The sequence below is a fragment of the Lonchura striata genome, chromosome 15 (genome assembly GCF_050655825.1).
Source record: "Lonchura striata isolate lonStrDom1 chromosome 15, ASM5065582v1, whole genome shotgun sequence".
Classification (NCBI taxonomy): Eukaryota; Metazoa; Chordata; class Aves; order Passeriformes; family Estrildidae; genus Lonchura; species Lonchura striata.
In genome coordinates, this window is record NC_140717.1 from 13,411,023 (window position 1) to 13,433,705 (window position 22,683).

At 54.8% G+C, this 22,683-nt stretch overlaps 2 protein-coding genes across 2 annotated transcripts; one reads left to right on the top strand and one right to left on the bottom strand.

Annotated features, from left to right (window-relative positions):
• The first annotated feature begins 5,316 nt into the window (after positions 1–5,316).
• MYL2 (myosin light chain 2) lies at positions 5,317–9,180 on the top strand. Its single transcript, XM_021544549.3, has 7 exons — positions 5,317–5,370; positions 6,243–6,332; positions 6,944–7,019; positions 7,842–7,946; positions 8,602–8,677; positions 8,765–8,813; positions 8,929–9,180. The coding sequence occupies exons 1-7, from the start codon at positions 5,368–5,370 to the stop codon at positions 9,025–9,027; spliced, it is 498 nt and encodes a 165-aa protein (XP_021400224.3). The 5' UTR covers positions 5,317–5,367; the 3' UTR covers positions 9,028–9,180.
• A 1,648-nt stretch (positions 9,181–10,828) lies between these two features.
• CCDC63 (coiled-coil domain containing 63) lies at positions 10,829–15,774 on the bottom strand. Its single transcript, XM_085593426.1, has 6 exons — positions 15,356–15,774; positions 14,180–14,299; positions 13,538–13,719; positions 12,908–13,089; positions 11,685–12,238; positions 10,829–11,148 (listed from the first exon to the last, which is right to left on the bottom strand). The coding sequence occupies exons 1-6, from the start codon at positions 15,638–15,640 to the stop codon at positions 10,936–10,938; spliced, it is 1,536 nt and encodes a 511-aa protein (XP_085449552.1). The 5' UTR covers positions 15,641–15,774; the 3' UTR covers positions 10,829–10,935.
• Between the last annotated feature and the right edge of the window lie 6,909 nt (positions 15,775–22,683).

Here is a 22,683-nt window from a genome sequence, read left to right on the forward strand (position 1 = left end):
TTTCTCTCCTGCTGCTCTCCCTGCCCTCTCCCCCCATCCCGTTCCCCCATCCCTTTTCCCCAATTCGTTTCCCCAATCCCTTTTCCCATCCCTTTCCCCCATCCCTTTCCCCCATCCCTTTTCCCCAATCCCTTTCCCCCAATCCCTTTCCCCCAATCCCTTTCCCCCATTCCCTTTTCCCATCCCTTTCCCCATTTCTTTTCCCCAATCCCTTTTCCCATCCCTTTCCCCATCCTTTTCCCCAATCCCTTTTCCCCAATCCCTTTTCCCAATCCCTTTTTCCCATCCCTTTTCCCATCCCTTTTCCCATTCCTTTTTCCCATCCCTCTCCTCTCCCCCTCCCGCCGGGACCGGGCAGCGCCCGCTACAACGTCGCCACCTGGCGGCCACTGCGGGAACTGCAGCGCGTCCCCGCGGGCCGGGTCGGGGCACACGGGGGGGACACGGGGGGACACGAAGTGACACGGGGGGACACGGGGGACACGGGGGGACACGGGGGACACGGGGGGACACGGGGGACACGGGAGGGACACGGGGGGGACACGAAGTGACACGGAGGGACACGGGGGACACGGGGGGACACGGGGGGGAGACACGAGAGAGACACGGGGGGACACGAGAGGGACACGGGGGGACACGAGAGGGACACGGGGGGGACACGAAGTGACACGGGGGGACACGGGGGACACGAGAGGGACACGGGGGGACACGGGGGACACGGGGGGGACACGGGGGGACACGGGGGGGACACGAAGTGACACGGGGGGACACGGGGGACACGGGGGGGACACGAATTGACACGGGGGGACACGGGGGACACGGGGGGACACGGGGGGGAGACACGAGAGAGACACGGGGGGACACGAGAGGGACACGGGGGGACACGGGGGGACACGGGGGGACATGGGGCGGACACGAAGGGACACGGGGGGACACGGGAGAGACACGAGAGGGACACGGAGGGACACGGGGGGGACACGACCGGACACCCGGCCTCAGCTCCCGCTGCCCCCCGGTTGCCCCAGGATGTGCGGGGAGGATGCCCGGGCTCCTCCACCGGCCGCCTTTCTGCTTCGGCTACTTATTGCACGCACATTTCCCCTACAATTAGCACATGCTTTTTAATTAATTTTTCTCTTTTATTCCTTCGCCCAAATTATCTCAGCCCCGGCGCCGCCGGCGGGCTCACGGCGGATAACGCTGCTATTTACGGCTTTCCTGTCAATGCTGCGGCTCTGGAAGCCAGGACGGCCACCTCCACCCGGGGCCGCATCCTGTTCTCGGTGCAGGGCACAGCCCCGGGACAGGCCAGAGCTCAGGAATTGTCTGTCCTCGTCCCCATCCTCAGCCATCCTCTCTTCCCCAAATTCCTGAGCTGGGCAAACCCTCCAATCCATAACCAATCCATAACTTTCCAAAGGAAAACGGAGCTAAGTCAGGCAAAGCTGTGGCATCAAATCTGCCTGGAATGATCTGCTACACGTGGAAACCTCCTGAACACCAAGGGGTAAAACCCCCTGAAAGCTCCTGAGGTTGCTGCCAGCAGAAAGGAGCTGTGGGGAGTGTGGTGGGCAAGGGAAGGATGTCCCCAAAACCTCACGCCATGGGAAATGAGGTGCAGGGGTGGGATGGAGGGCACAGACACCAGCTGTGGCACAGGAGATGAATTTCAGGCACCAGCCAGCACCAGAGCCCGTGGGTCACCCCCACACTCCCCAGTTCGAGCATCAGGGATGGGGTGACCACCTCTGGCAGCTTCCAACTGCAGCTCCCAGCAGGAATCTATCTACCTTTAATATGCTTCCCCCCTTTAAAATAATCATTACCAATAAACAAATATAGCAGCCAGTTGTATATAAGCATCAAATTAAGCAGGTACATGCATTTGTTATGTTTGATATAGCCTTGTTAACTGGAAATTCCCAGGTTTGGAATATGTATTGATTTCAACAAACATATATTACTTTACTGTAAGTACCCACAGCCATTGTAGTTAATATACAACAGTTTAATTTAAAATGCATTAGTTTAATAAAAATGCATAAAACAGAAGGGAATTGCATTAGCTTCAATAAAAAAGAATTCAATTTCATAAATATTATCCCGTGTTAAAATGCATTGATTTCCTGGGAAAATGTATTGGTCAGAGGTAATTTACATTGGTTTGGATGGGAACGTCCGGGAGTGTATACATATGTATTAGTTTAGTCAAATGTGTCTGATCACAGAAAAAAAAAACAACCCAACCGGAGCAAAGGATATTCATAAGGAGCAGGCAGGGAGCGAGCGGCAGCACGAGCTGGCTCTGGAGCATCCCGGGTCTCTGAGGGGGCTGTGCCTGGGGCCGGACACCCCCGGGTGGGGTCTGCGGGATGCTCGGGGGTACCGGGATGCTGCCGGGATTCCCGGGACACGGAGCCGCTATCGGCCCGGGCAGCCCCGGCTGCGGCCGCCTCTCGCCCAGGCAGAGCACGCTCCCGGCGCAGAGCAGGGGTTAATCAAATCCTTTTGACTCCATTTTTTATCGAGCTCGAGAGGGGCTGGCCTATTAATTAGAAAGGCTTTTTCATGTAAAACACAGGCTCTTTTGCAGATAAGAAGGGACGATGCTTGATTTTTGCCGTGGCGCGGATCCGTGTGTTGTTCCTTGACATCCATTCGCAGGCTGCAGCCACTTCCCACAGCTCTTTTGTTCACTGCAGGGCTCCAGAGGCAGCTTTGTGCTTACAGACATATTTAAAGCACTCAGGTTTTCCCGGGGGCCAACAAGCCCCCCAATATCCACAGGAGGAGAAGGATGTGATGTGCCTGGAGGCGCTTCCATCTGCAGGCTGGAGCAGGATCCTCAGGGGAGAGCAGGATCTGGCCCGTGCAGCGCACAGGGTTTCAGCTGGCAGCAAGAAGTGAGCAGTGTCTCACAAATCACAGCAGAAACCCTGGCAGCCACCTGCACCCCGTGCCCATCCCGGATTTCTGTGCCACCCTCTGCACCTTCACCATCCCTCAGCCACCATCTCACCCCAACCACGACACCCGGGAGGGACCCAGGTCGGGTTTCTTCCAGGCTGGGCGGGTAAAAATGGTTGTTCCTGGGAAAAAAAAATAACATTCTGGGAGATGTCCACAGCTCCAGGGTTTCCTCTCGTGCTGTCAGCCGTGCCCCAGCACAGACACGGAGCCGGGCACGGGCAGAGCCCCGGCGGCGCCGGTGGCTCCGCGGCCAGTCCTGTGAAAGCACCACACATCACTTCCCTGATGCTTATGGATTTTTCCTTAATGCCACAAATTAAGGTAATTGGGCTCGGCTGGACGATGAATCCAGCTGAACCTGGCAGGATGAGGGACCGTCCGTGCCGAGATTGATCCCTCTCATCCCCGGCTGTGCCCGGGGCTGGTCCTGGCCCCAGCTCTGCCCCCGCGGCTCTTTCTCCTGCCCTTTCTGCTCACGCAGACCTCAAATCCTGAAATCCCTTCCCTGAGCTGCAGCCCCATCCAGACGAGATGGTCATTCCCGGATCAGGAGTTTTTCTCCTCCATAGGCACTTTTCCATACACACTTCCCCACTGAAATTTCCTGACTGAAATCCCCCCCGTAATGCCAACCTCGCTGGCACGGCCTTGGCAGGCGGGCGGCGAGTGCCAGGGATTAAACACGATATTTGTGACCTCCGGGAGAACAAGGGCAGCGTCTGGGCAGAGCCCGGAGTTCCAGGGATCTGGTTTCACAATCCCTTTTGTTCCCCGCCTTGTCCCAGCCCTCCCTGCTCGCCCACCACCCTCCTCGGCATGCGGAGGGGACAATGCCACCAGCCCGCACGGCCACCGGGTCATGGCCATGCCAGGCACCGCAGGGCTTGGGGGGCTGATGGGCATCCGTGGGACTGGCATTCCCACTCCAGCATGCCCGTCAATCCTCCTCCAGCCTCATCCCGGGCAAGGCGAGAGGGAGCGGGGGATAAAATGAACAGGATGAAGAGAAAAGGGTCCCGGCAGCCACAAGTTCTGCTCCACAACAGACGTAGGAGAGGTTTCGTGGGATTGCTGCCCGTGGGTTCCTTGGCTCTTGCTGCAGGAATGTGAGCCAGAGATCCGGGCAGTGTGAGCGTCATCCCTGCAGGATGTGTCCCCGGGACAGAGCCCGGAATGGGGAGAGTTAAATGTGTGCGTCCCACCGCGACCGGGGCGAGCAAATGTTTGGCTGAAGTGGGGGACAGGTGCCTCAGTGGGGGTGACACATGAGAGAAGAGCTCTTGGTGCCTGCCCGGCTCTGCGGCAGCTCAGCATCCACTCAGCCCCGGCGCCGCGCTCCGGGATGGGGCTGCAGGTCCCGGGATGGGGCTGCAGGTCCTGGATGGGGCTGAAGGTCCCGGGATGGGGCTGAAGATCCCGGGATGGGGCTGAAGATCCCGGGATGGGGCTGCAGGTCCCGGGATGGGGCTGCAGACCCCGGGATGGGGCTGCAGGTCCCGGGATGGGGCTGCAGGTCCCGGGATGGGGCTGCAGGTCCCGGGATGGGGCTGCAGACCCCGGGATGGGGCTGAAGATCCCGGGATGGGGCTGCAGACCCCGGGATGGGGCTGAAGATCCCGGGATGGGGCTGCAGGTCCCGGGATGGGGCTGCAGGTCCCGGGATGGGGCTGCAGACCCCGGGATGGGGCTGCAAACTCCGGGATGGGGCTGAAGATCCCGGGATGGGGCTGCAGACCCCGGGATGGGGCTGAAGATCCCGGGATGGGGCTGCAGATCCCGGGATGGGGCTGCAGACCCCGGGATGTCCCCTCTCGGCCACAGGCTGGTTGCTCCTGCTCCCGGAGCATCCCAACGGAGGCGACCCACGGGCAGGGGCCGGGGCCGAGCTGCTGCCGGCTGGGCCACACCAATTTTGCCGTGGGGCTCCCAAAGAGAAGCACCGAGGAGAAACATCCACGTCCTGATGTTTGGGGGATTCTAGCGGGGGGTCCCCTGGGGCCAACCCCTCCCTGCGTGTCCCGGCGGAGGGGACGAGCCCGGCGCCAGCCCGAGTGACAAAGGCAGGTGACAAAGGATTGTTCCCGAGCAGCCCCGGGTCAGCATCCCCGGGGTGGGAGCTGGGGGCCGCCCGGCACTTCGGTAACCTTGAAACCCTCCCGGGCTCACATGTCACGTCAGCCGGTGACAACAACAAGCTGCTATTCCAGATTAGAGAGAGAGGGACAGAGAAAGGCACAGACAACAGGGTTGGGGTTGGCCAAATTACCTATTACAGCCAAAAGTGGGCATGGGGCTATTTTTAACCCCGAGGGGGGTGTATTTATTGTTCCAGCCGGGGGGAGTGAGGGAGTGCCTCTGGGACATCCCTCACAGTGACATCGGCAGCTGAGCGAAGCCATGGTGAGTACAGAGAGCCCAGAGCTCCAGCAGGAAGAGATAAAATTCATTTGATTTTTTCACCAGAATAGCTTTAATGGGCTGGATACAAAGGAGGCTACAAGGAGTTGAGGGCCAAGGGTCTTGTCTGCCTTGGAAAGGGGGTGAGAAAACTGGGGAGCAGCTGGGTGGGCCAGCAGCATCTCACAGGGAGCAGAGAGGTGTCTCCCATGCTTAGCAGAGCTTTTGAATGAATGCAGATGGTTTGAAGGTCCACATGCCATTTTTTATTTCCCCCTTCCTTCACGCAGTGAGAGGAAGGGCCATTTTGTGCCCCCAAAATCCTCCTCCATGAGAGGAAATGGCTGCGGGAGCAGGCACTGGAATGAGGGATAATGGGCTGGGTGGGACAGCGAGGGGCTCTTCAGTCCTCTTTAAACCACACATTGACCCATTTCTGGTTGTTTCAAGCCTCAGTGCAGGGGGAGGCAGATTTTTAATTAAGCCATATTTTAATATCTGCACAGCAGGGTAAAGAAGCACTGACTGACCACAACCCTCGTGTGCAACCTCAGCAGTGCTCCCAAAACCAGGGTTCCAACGGGGATCTCTCACCCCAGAGCTGACCCTTTTACCTGCCAGTGGGAGAAGTGATTTCACTCCTCATCTTTCCTTAGACCTGTTTGGCTAAATTCAGCAGGAGCTGACATTTAAGCAGGAATCTCAATGCCCCTCAGTATCCCAAAGCTGCAGAGAGAAACTACCAAGCCCCCAGGGAAGAGAGCCCCAGCCCAGAGCTCCCATGAAGAGTACAAGTAAGAATAGGGCACTTCCATGCTTTTATTTCACCCCATAAAAAGCCAGTGAGCTAATGGTACATACCTGGACTCCTGCAGGCACCCAAGAAAGCCAAGAAGAGGATTGAAGGTGCTAATTCCAATGTCTTCTCCATGTTCGAGCAGGCCCAGATCCAGGAATTCAAAGAGGTAGGTGGGTTTGGTGGGAAGGACAGAGGGTCCTTGATATGATGTGACCTTCAGCTCTTCCCTTGGTGCTCTCAAGTGACAGCTGGGTCACACCGGGAGGCAGCAGGCCTGGCTTTGGGTTGTTTTATTTTAAAAGTGAGAATAACAGCTCAGTGACGCCGTTAAATCCGGCATCGCCTCCAAGCTTCCGAGGAGCCCGATTCCCTCAGAGGATCTGGCCCAGCCGAGGGAGCTGGAGCACATCTCCCTCCTGCCTTGCCAGGAGCTCTCACCCCCTGCACGTGGTCCTGTGCAGATCCCAGTTCCTGGGATAACTGGCCCCAGTTGGAGGAGATGGCTCAGGCTGGCCTCTCTGCCTGGTGGCATACTGGGCTGAGAGAGATTTGGCCAAGGAAAATTTGCACAGCTTTGGGGTTTGGGTTGCCATCGCCCTAGGGCGCAGGACTGTGTGGGATTAGGGTGAGTGAGACCCCCAGAGCCCACCCTGGAAGAGTTCAAAATGCCCTTATCCCATCCAAGCTGACGGGAGGAGGAGAAAGGTGCTAAAGCCTTTGCAAAAGCTGACAATTCTCCCTTTCCCTGGGCTCCCTGCCCTGCTCCTGTGCTTCCAGGCATTCACCATCATGGATCAGAACCGGGACGGCTTCATCGACAAGGCAGATCTGAGAGACACCTTTGCTGCCCTCGGTGAGCCCGGCTTCAGCAACCTCCCCTCCCCAGCTTTGCCAACATCAGACCTGTTAATTGAGAATCAAGACGGGGTGGGGCATTTAACCAAGCCCCTCCCATTCACCCGATCTCCCATTTTGCCAAAAACCTCCTGATCCAAACCCAAAGCTGTCAGGCCGGGAGATCCCTCACAGGTAGCCTGGAGCAGCTCCCACAGCTGGTTTATCCCCTTGGCACTGGAGCCAGCTCCTGGATTACACAGCCAAACCCTCCCTGCCTTTTCCATGCTTAGAAGCACCTGGCCGTGCCCATCCCGTGGCATCCCGGGGCGTGAGGGCATTTAGGGGATTTAGGGGATTTGTGGGAGGCTGTGACTCTGAGAGCTTGGCTCTGCCATCAGAGGTCAGCATGAATCAGCAGTGGAGCTCCAAGGACAACTCAGCCTCGGGAAAAAGGATGTAGGCATTCCATCCTGTTTGCTTGTGGTGCTGGGGGACAGGGAGAGACCCAGTGCTGGTGGTTTTGGCCCAAAACACATTCCAAGGAAGGCTAAAAGAGGCTGATCCATGGGGCAGTGAGGGAAGGAAGCAGCACAGCTAGCTCAGTCCTTTGCATCCTTCTTTTCTGTGATCCTGGAGCCTGAGAAGCCAGAGCTGGGGGTGATTCTCTCACCTCACTCTGTCACCTCCATTCCTTGCCAGAGGTGGCTCCCCAGGAGTGTGCTATTTCCCTCCAGTGGGGGAAAAACCCCCAGGGAAGGGTTCTGTGGTGTGCATTTTTATCCCTCAACATGCAGAGCAGGACTTGGATCCACGACTGACCCATAGCTGCTCTCCCCAGGGCGCCTGAATGTGAAGAACGAGGAGATCGATGAGATGATAAAGGAGGCACCGGGCCCCATCAACTTCACCGTGTTCCTCACCATGTTTGGGGAGAAGCTCAAGGGTGAGAGGGCACCTGGGAGGGAGCTGGGAGTGGTCAGTGGCATTCCTATGCCCCAAAATTCCCGCTGATTTGCAATACCAACCATCCCTAGGTGCAGAGATCCAGCTCTTATCCCATGTCTCCCCAAACTGTTGGGGGGTATGAGATGGTCTCCGTGCCTCAGTTTCCCCAGCCACTTACAAAACCCAAATGGTTGTGCTGCTGCTGCTGCTGTCCCCTAGGAAGAGGGGACAGCTCTTGCAGCACCTCTGAGCCTGCTGAGTGCCAAGAGTGGCCCTCCCTGGCTAGAGCCAGGCTTTGACCGACCATCCCATCTGGCTGTGCCCTGAATCACGTACTTAAGCCAAGGAATGCAGCCTCCTGCCGGTCTCCAAGAGGCTGCAGGGCCCCAAGGGCTGTGCCTGGAGCTCTATAAATACGCTCCAAAGATTAGATAAATGCCAACACCGCCTGCTCTGTGCTCACACCGCGGCCCTACGGCTGCTCCTCTGCGTGCCACCGACTCCAGTCTCCAGCTGCAGGGTCAGCATTCCTGCAGGCACCCCCCCACTTTCCAGTCTGCCCCCCATTTTGCCCCCGAGGCTGGGAGAAGCAGGAGGTTGCAGTTGGCTTCCTACTTTACCATCTCAAATGGCCACGGCTTTGTCACCCGCAGGTGCGGACCCGGAGGAGACAATCCTGAATGCATTCAAGGTGTTTGATCCAGAGGGGAAAGGCCTGAAATCTGCCTAGTGAGTGCAGGGGTACCCGGGGCAGGGAGTGCTGGGGGTGTCCCCATCAGGACCTGCCCAGTTCTCACCGCGCTCTCTCCTTTGCAGCATCAAAGAAATGCTGATGACGCAGGGGGAGAGGTTTTCCCAGGAAGAGGTATGATCTCCTTCCCAGCCCCTGCCAGCCTCCCTCCATCCTAACAGATCCCTCCTCCAAGCCCTGGTCCCAAACACCTCTCATGGCACTTTTTGTCACTGCTTTTCCCTGGCAGATCGATCAGATGTTCGCTGCCTTCCCTCCGGACATGTCTGGCAACCTGGACTACAAGAACCTGGTCCATGTCATTACTCACGGTGAAGAGAAGGACTAGCCCAGGCTCAGGGCTGGGGCTGCCACTGCAAGATCACCTCTCCCTAGGTCACACGGGGGTTCCCTTTCCTCTTCCCCTGGAGAGGCATGTGCCTGGGAATTTGGCACGGGAATGGCATTCACATTAAACAGCCTTTTGGCAAGAGGAAATCCAGCTGCTGGCGTGAGCAGTGCTTGGGCTCGTGTGGTGTGCCTGTGCCCCGTGGGAGCCCTCAGATCCTTCCAGACCCTGCTGGCCTCAGCACCCCAGACCTTCTGCAGGTGACCCTCACGTGTCCTCGAGCCCCTCTGCCTCCCAGTGCCACTGCCAGCCCCAACCCAGCCTGTCCCACACTGGGCTGTGCCCATCCCCGAGGGCCAGCACTGAGCTCAGATTTCCTTTAGGCAGCAGAGAGTTGTCAGCTTCTGGCAGCTTAGCAGGGAACACCCCATGAGCACACTCACCCCCTGCACCCCACGTGCCAGGCCCTGCCCTCGGGCACAGCGCAGGATTGGCACCGTGGTCCCCATCTCTGGCTGCGGGGAGTGCCACAGGGTGCGTGACAGGGATGTCACCCCGTGGCAGAGCCCAAGTCCCACCCGGCTGCAGGTGATGTCAGCAGTGGGTGAAGCCATGCCAAAATATCACCCGGTGAGGCTCTGAAGCCTGTGAAAGGTGTCGGGCTCCTTCCAGAGAAGGAAGATGGAATGATGTGCAGGATGCAGAAGCTCAAGCAATGAAACTGCTTCTTTAATTCCCTGGTGGGCTCTTGGTCTCTGATGGGCTCCTGGCCCCTGATGGGCTCCCGGTCTCGGACGGGCTCCTGGCCCCTGATGCACTCTGTGATGTGAATCTCCTCCTCCTCCTGCCCGAGCTGGAGGGCCTGACCAGCTCCTCCTCCTGCCTCTGGAGAACAAGCTGACGCAGCCGAGCCCGGCCCAGCGGCTCTTCTGCTGCCAAAGAGAATGGCCATCCCATAATACACAGTTTTACAGGCCTCATACCCCTCGGTGGGGCAGGACAGGCTGGAGGGGATGGGCTGAGAAGGACATGAGGCAGCAAGTCTTGGCCAGGCAGCCGCGGGGGATTGGGGAGCGGCTGCTGCCCAGCCATGGCCCCTCTCTCCCCGCTCCCTGCTCACCGGTTTTGGGGTCAGTGGTCTCCAGGTCTGGGGGGGGTGGGCAGAGCGTGGCCCTGTCCATGGTCCAGAGGAGGCTGGAGGCTCCCTGGAGGGGGCTGATGAAGGCCTGGGCGCGCTGGGTACGATCGATGGACGTGTAGCACAGCAAGGACTCCCTCAGCAGGAACTCCTTGATCTTGTTCTCCACGGGACCTGGGTGGGAAGGAGCAGTGTCCCGCAGTGTCCCTGCCCCAGGACCCTGCCCAGAGCAGGGGATCCACTGGCTTCCCTCCCCCAGGGTCAGGGGGCCAAGGCTGAGTCATGGAATCATAAAATCACAGAGTCGTTAATGTTGGAACAGACCTCCAAAATCACCAAGTCCAACCTCATCCTGAATATCCCCTGCCTGTTAAAGCATACCAAAGTGCCACATCCACTTTATTTTTGGAACACTTCAAGGGTGGTGGTTCAACCACTTCCCTGGGAAGCCAGTTCCAGTGCTTGACCACTATTTCAGTGAAGAAATTCTTCCTAGTATCCAACCTGAACCTCCCCTCATGCAATTCCCCTTGGCTTCTTGCTGTCTCCCTGAGAAGAGAGGCAGACCCCCATTGCACTTCAGCACCCAGAGCCACAATGAGGGTTTGGGATGTTTATACACACTGGGATTTTATACATCCAAATGAGCTCCTAAATTTGCTGGGAATTTGGCATTGCAAATTTGCCTTGGGGCACACATGACCGATGGGACAGGGGAAAACAAAAGTTCAATTTAAACACAAGTGCAAGCAGGTGGTGGACAGGACTTCTCAGAGCATGGGGCACAGGAAGATGGGCAGCCCTGACCTACCAAAAACTGGCACCAAGCTCTCCCCAAGAGGCTTCACTATCATTGTAGTGTCGCAGTCCATGTCCTTCAAGAGGGTCTCTATGCGAGATTGGATCTGTCCCAGAGGTTTGCTGCTCTCCTTGAATTTGTCCTCATACTTGTTGGCTTCCTCGGTGGTCTCTGTTATTTTTGCCTACCAGCAAAGGTCTTTGTGTCACAAAGGTGTCACACCAGCCCCTCGCTGACCCCACCACCCCAGTGCTGCCCAGTTTCAGTCTGGAGACAGAATCACAGGAGCCCAGGATGGCTCAGGTTGGAAGGGACCACAATGGGTGGTCTGGTCCAACCTCTACTTTGGGTCATCCCAGAGCACAGAGCACAGGGTTGTGTCCAGACAGTTCTTGAATATCCCCAGCTGTCCATGCTGGACAGGGCTGGCAGGAACCCCACAGCCACCCTCTCACCATGCACTGGGAGCTGTAAAACCTTTGCAGGGCCCTTTTCTGCCCACACCTCTCCAGCCACTGGCCAGAGCAGCATTTACAGCACCAGACTCCCTGGGAAATGTGCTGGGACAGACAGGGATGTGCTCCTCTTCCAGAGGGAATCCAGGGCCACCCTACCTCCAGCTCCTGCAGGACGTGAGTCCAGGTTTTCTCTGCCTGTTGTCGCTGCGCTCTGATGACCTTCATGTCACCCTGTGGGAACACCAGCACGGTGGAATCCTACCCGCCCCACCAGGAGGCTGGGGACAGCCCAGGGAGCAGGGACACCTCCAGGACAACCCCAGTTCCCTCTGAGGCAGCCGCACGCTGCTCGGGGAAGCTCCTGGCTCCTCGGGACCCTGCAGTATTTTTGCTGGGTACGCGGTGGCAGCATTGAGACGCGTTTAGCTGCGAGAACGCAGCGGGGTCGTGGGTTTGGCTGCTCCTCTCTGCATCCCCCCCCAAAGCCGTGCGGCTGGTGCCAGGCTCTGGTGTGGGCAGTGATGCCCGACACTCGGGAGAGGACAAAGCCACCCTGACCTAAAATCACTGCCTGGAAAGGGGGACACACGGAGAGCCAGGAACAGACCTGGATCTCCCGGATCCTCTGCCTGGGACCCTCGTTCCTGACGTTCAGCCTAACGGCGTAGCCAAAGAGGATGAAGAATCTCCTGTCCTTTTCAAGGAAGTCCTCCAAGAAATCATCGATGTCTCCGTCCGACAGCTCCAGCAGACGCTTGTAGGCCACCTCATAGCTCTCCTTTTGGCTCCTTTTGGCCCTCTCGGCTGCCTCAAAGGCTGAGAAAGAGACAGAGAGCCGTGGTTACCCTTTGCAGAACCTTCCCTGCGGTGCTGTGGGGTTTGGTGCAGGGCTGGGGCAGGAGGGAGCAGGGCTGGAGGGGCAGAGGGTGCCTCTTCCACCAGGAAACTGAGCCAGGATGTCATGGGAATGGAGCAAACACCATGGGATCCCCTCCACAGAGGATAGAATGATTAGATTAGATTAAATGTTAGGAAGAAATTCTTCCTGGTGAGGGTGATGAGGCCCTGGCACAGGATGCCCAGAGAAGCTGTGGCTGCCCCACCCCTGGAAGTGTCCAAGGCCAGGCTGGACAGGGTTTGGAGCAACCTGGGACAGTGAAAGGTGTCCCTGCCCTTGGAGGGGGTGGAACTGGATGAGTTTTAAGACTCCTTTCCAACCCAACCTGTTCTGTGGTAAAAGGAGCCATGGTTGCACACAGCAGCAGCTCCCTGTCCCAGGGGCACCCCCAAGACACTCAGCCTCACTCAATTATCACTGTTCATCCTTTTTGCTTGTAGGGTGATGGGTGGGTGGGAGAGGTTGTGGGCAGGGCAAGCATCCTGCCTTTGGGGTACAATTCTATAAACCACCATGAGCAGCCCAACCCCATCAACCCTGCAGACTTCGGGTTTGTGGCCCAAGTCCCACAAATGCTCCTCTGATACCTTCTCTCTGTTTGGCCCGTTCCTTTAGTGCAGAGAGATCTGCACATTTGCTGAGGAAGAAGTTTTTCAGCCTGTTCTCCTGGTGAAGGGCACACTTCCTCTCCAGCAGCCTGATGTTGTACTGGATGGTTTCCCTGTAGTGCACGTCCCGAATGTCCGAGATCCGCCCCAGATCCTCCATCCTGCACACGGAGAGCAGCCCTCACACCTTGTGTTGCTCTGTGTTCCTGGCCTCTCCCAGCAGGGCAACACCTGCCAAAGTCCCTGTGATGCTGTGCACATTCCCAGCTCTCATCTGAATGGAGTGCAGTTAGTCCAGAGGGAATTCACAGCCACTAACACAGCTTTTAGTGGGGTTTTGTACTCGGGTATAGTACCCAGCTCAGGTGAGACTCAGAAAAAATAGACTCCTCCATGGGGCAGTGCATGCCATCCAAAAAAACATCTGGGATAGATGGAATAAAACACTCTAGAGGCACCAGTCTCCCCACACTGACCAGGCACCCAGCCCTAGATGGGATTGGTGAATCCTCTCTCTGAAGCCTCTGTTGGTGTCTCTATTTGAAAACTCATCACTGGCATCACCCATCAGCCCCAAGTTTTGCCCAGGGGGCTGGCAAGGCCACGTACCGCTGCTTGTAGTCTTCCGTGGCTTGCTCGATAGCAGCGTTCAGCAATTTGTTCTGCTGAACCAGACTTTTTTCCAGCTTCCAGTAGTTGCTGTCATAAATGGCTTTCTGGATCTTCAGGCTGGCAGTCTCTTCTCGGAGCCTGCTGTTTCGGGTCATGATGGTGTTGTAGCGGACAGTGACCTGGGGAGAACAAATCGTGGGACTGGTGGGGGACTGGGGGGCTCAGGTTGCTGCTTAAAGACCTTGACCATGGCAAGCCCAAGAGATTTGAAGCTGGCCCTGCACTGTCCTCCCTCCCCAAGAGAGAAAGGGCAACAGAAGACCAGATTGACCACAACAGAGACCTGGAGCTGGCTTTGTCCAGGCAAGGTGGCTCCAGGCAGCCCAGTTTGATCACAAGGCAGGTGCAGACCTTCAGGCCTCTTGGCACAGCACAAGTTCTGCATTTGGGTCACCAAGCCTGAAGGAGCCCTTGAGATATTCTGGGAATGATCAGGCCAGGGGAACAAACCAGGTGCTTTAAGCAGCTTGTGTTAACCAAATCCATCTTCACCACTGGGCTCTGTCCTGACCAGAAAGGTCCCAGGCCCCTGTGTGACCTCACACATGTTCTCCAAAAGTCTCCAAAACATTTCCTTACATGACTCAGACGTATCTCCAGTAATTCAATCTTCTTCTGCAGGTGTTTTTGGCTCTTTGCTTCCAGCATCCTCCAGTTTGTGTCTCTTTGCTTCACTATCTTTTTTTCCAGCTCTACAACCTGCACACACACACACAGGGGGAAAAGCCAGGACGTATAATCTCCACCCCTACATTCTGGACTTTTGTCAGGACACAGAGCCAAAGAAAATCTCCTTTGCTGACTTGAGCTACAGAAACCATATCACTAATGATCTTGCAGTTATAGGAGCAGCTTTAATCCCACAGGATCCCATCCTGCACACACAGAAACATGAACTGTAACTGGGAATGGAGGGTTTTTTGTGTCACGAAGGAAGTGCAGCTGTTTTTGGGGGGAACTCCAGCAGGTGCTGAACTTGGAACAGTAGCACTCTGTAGAGTGGAAGAGGGAATGAGGATGGAGCTTTGGTAGAGGTATTTGTGCTGGCCAGGCAGGGATCTGTGCAGTCCTCCCTGGGAATGAGTGGAGGAAAACTTCTGCCAGAAGTGGGGAGCTTCCAGAGGAAATAAATCCATGGAAGAGCGAAGCAGTTGGAGAACAGCGAAGCACGGGCCAGGTGGGGGAGGGATGACTCAGGCAAGCCAGAGTTTTCATCCCTGACAGAAAACTAACCCTGTTGGGAAAGCTCTGCAGCACCTCCAGCAATGGCAAACTATCCAAACACATTCCCTGGAGTCCTGCTCGGACAGCTGGCTCTGAGAACAATGCTGAAGGGAAATTTCCCTTGGCTTCCCACCCCATTTCTGCCCAAATCCAATCAGGATGTCCTCAGGAGAGGGGATTGGACATCCCTCAGGTGCTGCTGTTCCTGTATTTGCCACACCTCAGACAGCACAGTTCCAGTTTTACCTCTTTTTCAGGAGAATAAAAAAGTGAAGGAGAGGGATGTTTGTGGCCCCAGGCTGTGTGTGCCATCACACAGGGGTGCAGGGACCAGTGGGACAAGGTTGAGAGTCCAACCTCACTTTTCCAGTCAGTGCTGCTGACTTGAATGGGAGCCTGGCTCTATCCATTTGTCATTGCCATGTGTCACTTGCCAGGAGGAATATTCCAAGGCCTGAATTAAATGTGTTTTACATAGAGGAGTTTCAGCCACAGGTCTCACTCTGTGACTCTGCCCTGCTGTGCTCAGGCAGGGAACAATCCAGATGCTCTCACCTGCTTGGCCAGGTCAGCTAATTGAGCTTTTCTTTCTTTGATCAGGGCATCATTCTGCATTCTGGTCTGCAAAAGGCTTTGGACCTTCATACGATTTCTGTTTTCCAGTATCACGCTGCTCGGTGAATAGATCTGGCTCAGCATTAATGTCACATGTCTGTGTTCTTGCTTCAGATCATCTATTGCTTTTCTGTAAAAATGGAACAACAAATGACATTTAGCACATCCCATCTGCCAGGGCAGGTCCTTACCCCTCCCCATCTCTGCTCTGTGGTCCCCAGATCTCTTTATAAAAAAGAGGGAGCAACATTTTATATCTCCAGATATGATAGGACAAGAGGGAATGGATTTAAGCTAAAAGAAGGGAATTGATATCAGAGGTTTGGAAGAAATTCTTTACTCAGAGAGTGCTGAGGCCCAGGCACAGGTTGCCCAGAGAAGCTGTGGCTGTCCCATCCCTGGAGGTTTCTAAGTCCAAGCTGGACAGGGCTTGGAGCAACCTGGGAGAGTGGAAGGTGTCCCTGCCTGTGGGATTTTATAAATCTGTGATTTTGGCATGGAGGAACTTCCCAAGCTCCAGGCAGCCAAGCAGAGCTGTACTCACTCCTGAGCCTGCATTTGCCGCCAGATATTGTCATAGAAGAATTTCCTCTTGTACGATTCATGATGAAAACGGGTCTGCAGCTGCCTGATCTCCACTTTAGCCCTTCTTTCCCTCTCATCTTCGGGGAGCTCCAGGTCTGCTGAGGCTTCTCTCCTCTGCCACAGACAAGGGAGGGTTTGGTCAGTCGAGCAAGCACAGCCAGCAGTGGCAGCAGCGGAGCAGCTCCAGCTCCTCCCTGGCACCTGAGACATCCATCACCACCCAAAACACACAGTGCTGGCTGAGCTGGAGCCAGCACCTCAATTCCAGGACAGGGAGAGACCTCCACCAGTGAGGAGGACAGGTGGTAGCAGGTTGTCACCTCTTTTATCACCCAGCACAACAGGATGTGAGTCAGAAGCAGAGCCGCTGCTGCTGGGGACGTGGGTGAGCCCAGCTGGCTACCCAGGAGTGGAGCAGGAGTGCTCCTGTCCCTGACCATCAGAAGGTGACTTCAAGCTGAGAAACTGCCCAGCAGGCAAGCACGGAAGGCTGTTCACCCCACCACTCCCTGTGTCCTCAGCTGACTCCAATTCCCCAACACTGCCTGTCCCAACACCCAAATCTCAGTCCAGGGACTCATTCCTGGCACAGCAGGGCAGCAGAAGCAGCCCCGCTGCTACCCAGCACCTTGCTGGGAGGAGCAAATCTGGCTCCCACTGCTGCATTTGTATTCCCATGGGTAAGACCCCCACAGCAGATCTTTCATACTCCCTGTGAAGTTCAGATTCAGTTTGTCCTTCTATTTTACCTTCATTTCCCCCGTCTAACTCTGCTGTAGACACCTTGAGAAGGGAACAAGTGAAACTCTGCAGGCACAGGATTGCTTTCCAAGGGAAGAAATGAAACAGGAGTAATGGGGTGGCTGTGTCCTCCTGCCCATCCCTCAGCACCCGCTCGCGTGTTTGGCACATGAGGGAACCATCACAGATGGCTGCGAGAGGAAGGAAAGGAGAGCATTTCTGGTGATGTCATCGTGAAATGATCGAGTTTCATAAGTAGGGGAAGAACAGATGGTTTGAGCTATTCCACCCCATTCAGTACCTGGGTTTCCATAGAAATTCCAGCGAGGCCAGTCCCCCCAACCCTGTGCCTGTAGAACACCTGGATTCAGCCCCCCCTTGTCCCACTGATGCCAGGAGGGCACTAGAGTGGACCCTGCATCCCTTACCCCCAGAGCTAGTCCCCAGCAAGCAACCACACTGCAGTCCCTTGGGTCCCCCTGTGTCTCCTGAAACTGCTTGGCCCCACACAAGGCAGTTCCTCTCCAGCCAGGAGACAGAACCACGGTGGCAGTCAGGTATTCCCAAAGATCCACCCCTGTTTCCAGCAGGAAGCTCAGGAGAGGGGAGAACCTAGAAGGAAACTGGTTCCAGTTCCATCCTGCACTGCCCCAGCTTCCACGGTTGCCACGGCAGCATCACCACAATGGAGTGAGGATGGTGCTCCATGATGGATCAAGCAAGGAGTTGTTTGGACCCCATATTACATGGACCAAAGGGGTTTCTGTGCCCCAAAACCAGCCCTGCAGCACATGCTCCAGCACCTCCCTGGCTGCATGTCCACAGCAAGGAGAAACCCTCATTTGGAATTGAGCTACAGCCTGGCATTCGAAGACTTTTGCTCCAACAGGAGCAGCCAGGGGTTCACCATCCCCAGCAGTGCTTTGGGATTAGGTTTGCTGCTCCCTCCCCATCTTGATCCCAGCTCCACATCCAGATTTTTTTGGCCTTCCAGCCTGGTTTTTATCTTTTTTATTCATAAAGAGACCATCACCACCTCACTGCCACCGCTGCTGGCATCCAGAGCAGCAACAACTGCCAAATCGGGGACGGACCCTGGGGATGGGGACCTGTTAGGTGGCTGATTAGGGGACAGATTGAAGCTTCATGCTCACTCCTCTCCTTTCCATGCAGGGAAGAACACAGGAGCTGTGGACTGAGTCATAAGAGCCATGCTAATCCTCTCCCTGTAAGCTGGAGCGCGTGGCCAGCTCCTTCCCAGGGGCTGCGGGAACGCTGAGATCCCTGGAGGGCAGGAGCACAGGGGCTGTGTTTTATAGCCTTGGAGATGCTTACTCAGCTGTGGGCTGAAGGGGAGCAGAGCAGAGCTGAAGGTGAGCAAAGGGCAGCCTGTCCCAGTTTGCAGGGCTGCAGGCAGCTCAAAGCCACGAGCAAAATCCCCGAGCGGAGCATCGGCACCTCCCCGTTATCCCGGAGACTTTGATGAGCTAACAGCCCAGCCACCAAGCTCCAGCCTAATTCCCAGCCAGACAGGCTCTGAGGAGGCATTTAATTGGAAATCATATTCGTGGCAGAAAAATAGGAATGTGGTGTTTGATAAGAAAAATCACAACTGAGGGCAGAGCCCTGCTGGGAAGGCACCGGAGCCTGAGGATCCCACCAGGGCTGGGGGAAGCTCCCAGAGCTTTTCATGAGCAACAGCTCCGTGGGATAACAACAACAACCTCTCCAGGGTGAGCTTGTCACTCAGTCCCAGTGGCCCTGGCTGTGTTATAGGGCACATCCCTTCTTTTCACCCTCAGCAGAAACAGGGACAAACCCTCAGTTCCCAAGAAAAGTAGAGGTGCAGGGGTGAACATTATTTTTCCAGACACAATGCTACTCAAAATCATGGGTTTTTTTCCGTGGCTTGGACTAATTCAGCCTCAAAAATACAGCCCATATTGTCTGTCCTTTTTGTTTTCTTCTCCATGGAGCAATTCTCAATTGTCTAGCAATGAACAAGTCAGTAAATTAAACTATTTAGGAGGGCTCTGATTTGGTAGAGTCTGTGTCTGTCTCCCTCATTGCAGAAACACTGATTTGGCTAAAGAGGACTTTTTTCACCCAAACAATGCCTGACTGTCACACTTGCTCTCAGTGAGGGTGACTTCATTGTCTGGACCTTTCACCAGAAGGGTATTTGGAGCAGGATGAGATTGTTCATAACATTTGAATCCAAAAAGTCTCCAGCTTCTGGGAGAAACAGAAGAAAAGTGACTTTCTGTGCAATTTTCAACTTAACCAATCTTGCCTGATTTAACAAGTACATTTAGCACTGATTGACATGCAGAAATTATTCCTTCAGCAGCAGATCTGGGGGCTAATTAAAACTCATTGTACTATATTAAGGGATGAATTCTGATCTGTGCAAGCAGTGTAAACTTTTCCTGATTCCAGCAATGATTTTCCTGTTTCGCTGGGTCCAGTTCATGCAGGGATGGTCAGAGTTGGGCTGGTTCTGAGCTGAGCTCCCACCTGGGAGCATCCCATCGATGTCAAACAAAATCTCTGGGGTAAACTGGAGAATTGGGCCCATATTTTCATGCAAATGTAATACATTCATGTTACTTAATGCCTATTTATAATAAATCCAGAACTTAATTCTACTTAACCCGTCTTTAGTGTTTGACACATGAAATCGGTGAGTCAGAGGGCTATATATGGAACTGTCAAAATTTTCTTTTTTCCCTCCTCTAAAAGCCTGGATTAAATCACAATCAAACTCCCAGCAGCTCCAGCAGCAGTGCTGGGGTAAGCAGGAAGATGCTGACAACTGCTAAGGCAGCTGGTGGTGGGGAAAGATCTTCTCAGGCAACAAATTGATGGCTAAAACCTCCGAGGAAAGGTTCTGAATTCAGACACATGCTACAATTCATTCGCTGAAATCACAGAACCAGAATGGCTTTGGCTGGAAGGAATTTCAAGCCCATCCAGTCCCACCCCCTGCCATGGGCAGGGACCTTTTCCACTATCCCAGGTTGCTCCAAGCCCCATCCAACCTGACCTTGGACACTTCCAGGGATGGGGCAGCCACAGCTTCTTTGGGCAACCTGTGGCAGTGCTTTAACACCCTTTGAGTAAATAATTTCTTCTTAACATCCAATCTGATCTCTCCTCTCTTAGTTTAATATCATTCCCCCTGGTCCTATCACCATCTTGCCCATGTGGTCCTGGAGGTATCCCTTGGCCTCCTGGTGTCACCTTACCAAGACCTGGCTGGTGAATGGTGTCCCATGAGCACATTTTCTAGCCAGGTTTTTGTTTCTTTCCTCTGATGAATGTTATCTTCACATGTGCATGAATCAGCTTTCAACAGGCAAGACCAGTTTTGGCCCAAAACCATCACAAACACATTGAGAGTCATAGGCCTGCAGCATTTTGCAACTGGCTTGAGTTTTGCTCCGTGTTTCTTAGAGAAAAGGTTTCATTTCAGATATGCACTGTCTGCTCCTCAGATGCTGAGCTGTTCTCTCCCTGCACAATATCACTTCTTCCAGCCTGTCCTTCCTGGGTGGGCTAGAGACATCTCTGTACAGGGAAATGACTTAAAAGTTTTCAGGGTAATTGGTAGAAGTAAGGGGAGAGGAGGCTGTTGGCTGCATCCTCGATTACAGCTGTAATTTCTCCACACTCCAAGAGGAAATTGTCATCGTAATTTCCTGCAGATGGTTTTCTCCTGAATTGCTGACACCAAGTGAAATGCAATTTCCAGCAGTGAACTGTCTCCTCCGTGGCTTTGCTGGGTATTATTTCAAGCCTTGCTTTAGGAGCAAGTTCCCCAAGCTTTGACTTTAGGAAAGTAAAACTCTCCCACAGCAGGCTGGACCACTCCAGCAGAGCCAAATAACGTGGATTTCATCCACTGTGCTAACTCCCAGCCACCTTTGGCTGCAGCAGGTACACTGAATTACTGCTCAAAGGCTGCTTCCACGGGGTGGGATGCAGGAGGAAAATAGTGGAGGATGTGCTGAAAGCACAGAAAGAAGAGACCTCCAAAAATTTCCCTGGCCTGAGGTCAAACCTGGCACGAAACAAGCACACAGCCACTGCAGGATGGTTTTAGCTGAAGCACAGAACAGGGGGCTCTGTGTCTGACCTGGAGCAGGGTTCTCTGTGCCAGCGTGGGGTGCTGAGGGCCTGGCACAGGCTGCCCAAAAAAGCTGTGGATGTCCCATCCCTGGAGGTGTCCCAGGTTGGACAGAGCTTGGAGTAACCTGGGACAGTGGGAGGTTGCACCCCCATGGCAGGGGGTGGAATGGGATGAGGTTTAAGGTCCTTTCCAAACCAAATAATTCAGGGAATCTATGATTCTATGACTTGTTATTTTGCTGTGATTTAGGCAAAACTGCACAAATTTCCTCTCAGTGGTGCTGCTGATCCCTCAGCAGCTTTGGAGACATCACCCCCAAGCAGGAGGCAGGGGTTTGCTCCAGGCTGGGATATGCAATGCACCAACTCTCAAAGTCTGGCAGAGCACTTGGCCACGGCTGAGCCGAGCAAATCAATTCCCACCGTGACCTCCCACATCCCCATCCTTCCCCAGGGAATTCTGTTGGCAAATCCAGACACTGTGCTGGAAACCCTCCATGCCAGACTGGGAGCACTGGGAGGCTGCTCTGTGGCTGAGGAAGCAGCACATCACAGAGAGGGAGTTGGGAAGGAATTCCCTTCTCCACAGCCTCTCCAGCAGCTCCATGTCAGCTCTGGGCAGAGCTGGGCAGCACAGGAGAGCACAGCAGGCACAGCCGGGGTGAGGAGAGCTATTTCCAATTAATCATTCCTGATTACAGTCCTGTGCAAGGCTCCTGGTCAGGACTAAGAATACCTTCTTAGTTGAGCACACTTTGCAAGTGGCTTAAGGCAACTGAGGATTTGCCTGCATAAGATCACTCAGGGAAACTGTTCTGAATTAACATTTAAAGGCAATTAATTAAATTGCTGTATGGGTGTTCTGCACCATCTGCATCTCATTCTTTTCTTTTCCAAATCAAATGAAGGCCACTTGATCTCTGGGTTAAGCACAGGAGGAAAGTATCCTGGGCAGCCCACAAGCCCCATGAAAAGAAGCACAACTGAAATAAATTTTCCTGGATGAACTGCACCCCAGGGCCAGCCTGCTTTGGGGATGTTGATATGGACACTTCCAGAGCTTCCTGTCTCCTCAGTTTTGGCTTTATGGGAGAAGTTTGGGCACTCTCGTTCCCTTCCAACTGCAATCACAGCGCTGGGAAGAAAGTGAGTGCACAACTGCTCTGCTGCAGCTCAGTGACGTGAATGCCTGATTCAGTAGGTGACGACATCACACAATAAATGCTCGGCCAAGCACAGGCAGAGCACCCAGAGTGGATCCGAGCAGCCCTGCCCAGGATTAGCCCAGCGGCTGGAGCAGAAAGCCAGGTCCAGCCAGCAGGTCCATGGGATGAGGCAGAGCACAAAGCTCCCTGGAGAGGAGGCAGCCCAGCAAAAGCACTCAGAGGCTTTTTGTTTGATTTAGGACATGTCTCCTTGTAATTAGCCCAGCTTGGCCCCGCTGTTTTCTGAAGCAGGATTGCAGACCTGCTCAGGCCAGGAGCAGCCGCCTTCCCGGGCTGCTGCCGGCACCACAGCCCTGCTCTGGAGCAGGAACAGATTGTTCTGAACAGTCTGGTCCATTTGCCATTCCTCCAAGCTGGCTGGGTGTGCTGTTTATTGCCATTCACTCAGCAACTGATCTTTTGCAAGATCCCAGCTATCAGTGCCTCCCCTCCCGCCTGCCGCTGCTCAGGGCTCTTGGGGTTAGTTCAAGGCTTTACAAGAGACATCAGCTGATTTTTGTAATAGTTGTTACTCAAGAGTTCATTTAAATTAAAGCTTCAGCAAAGAAAATCCCAAGGGCT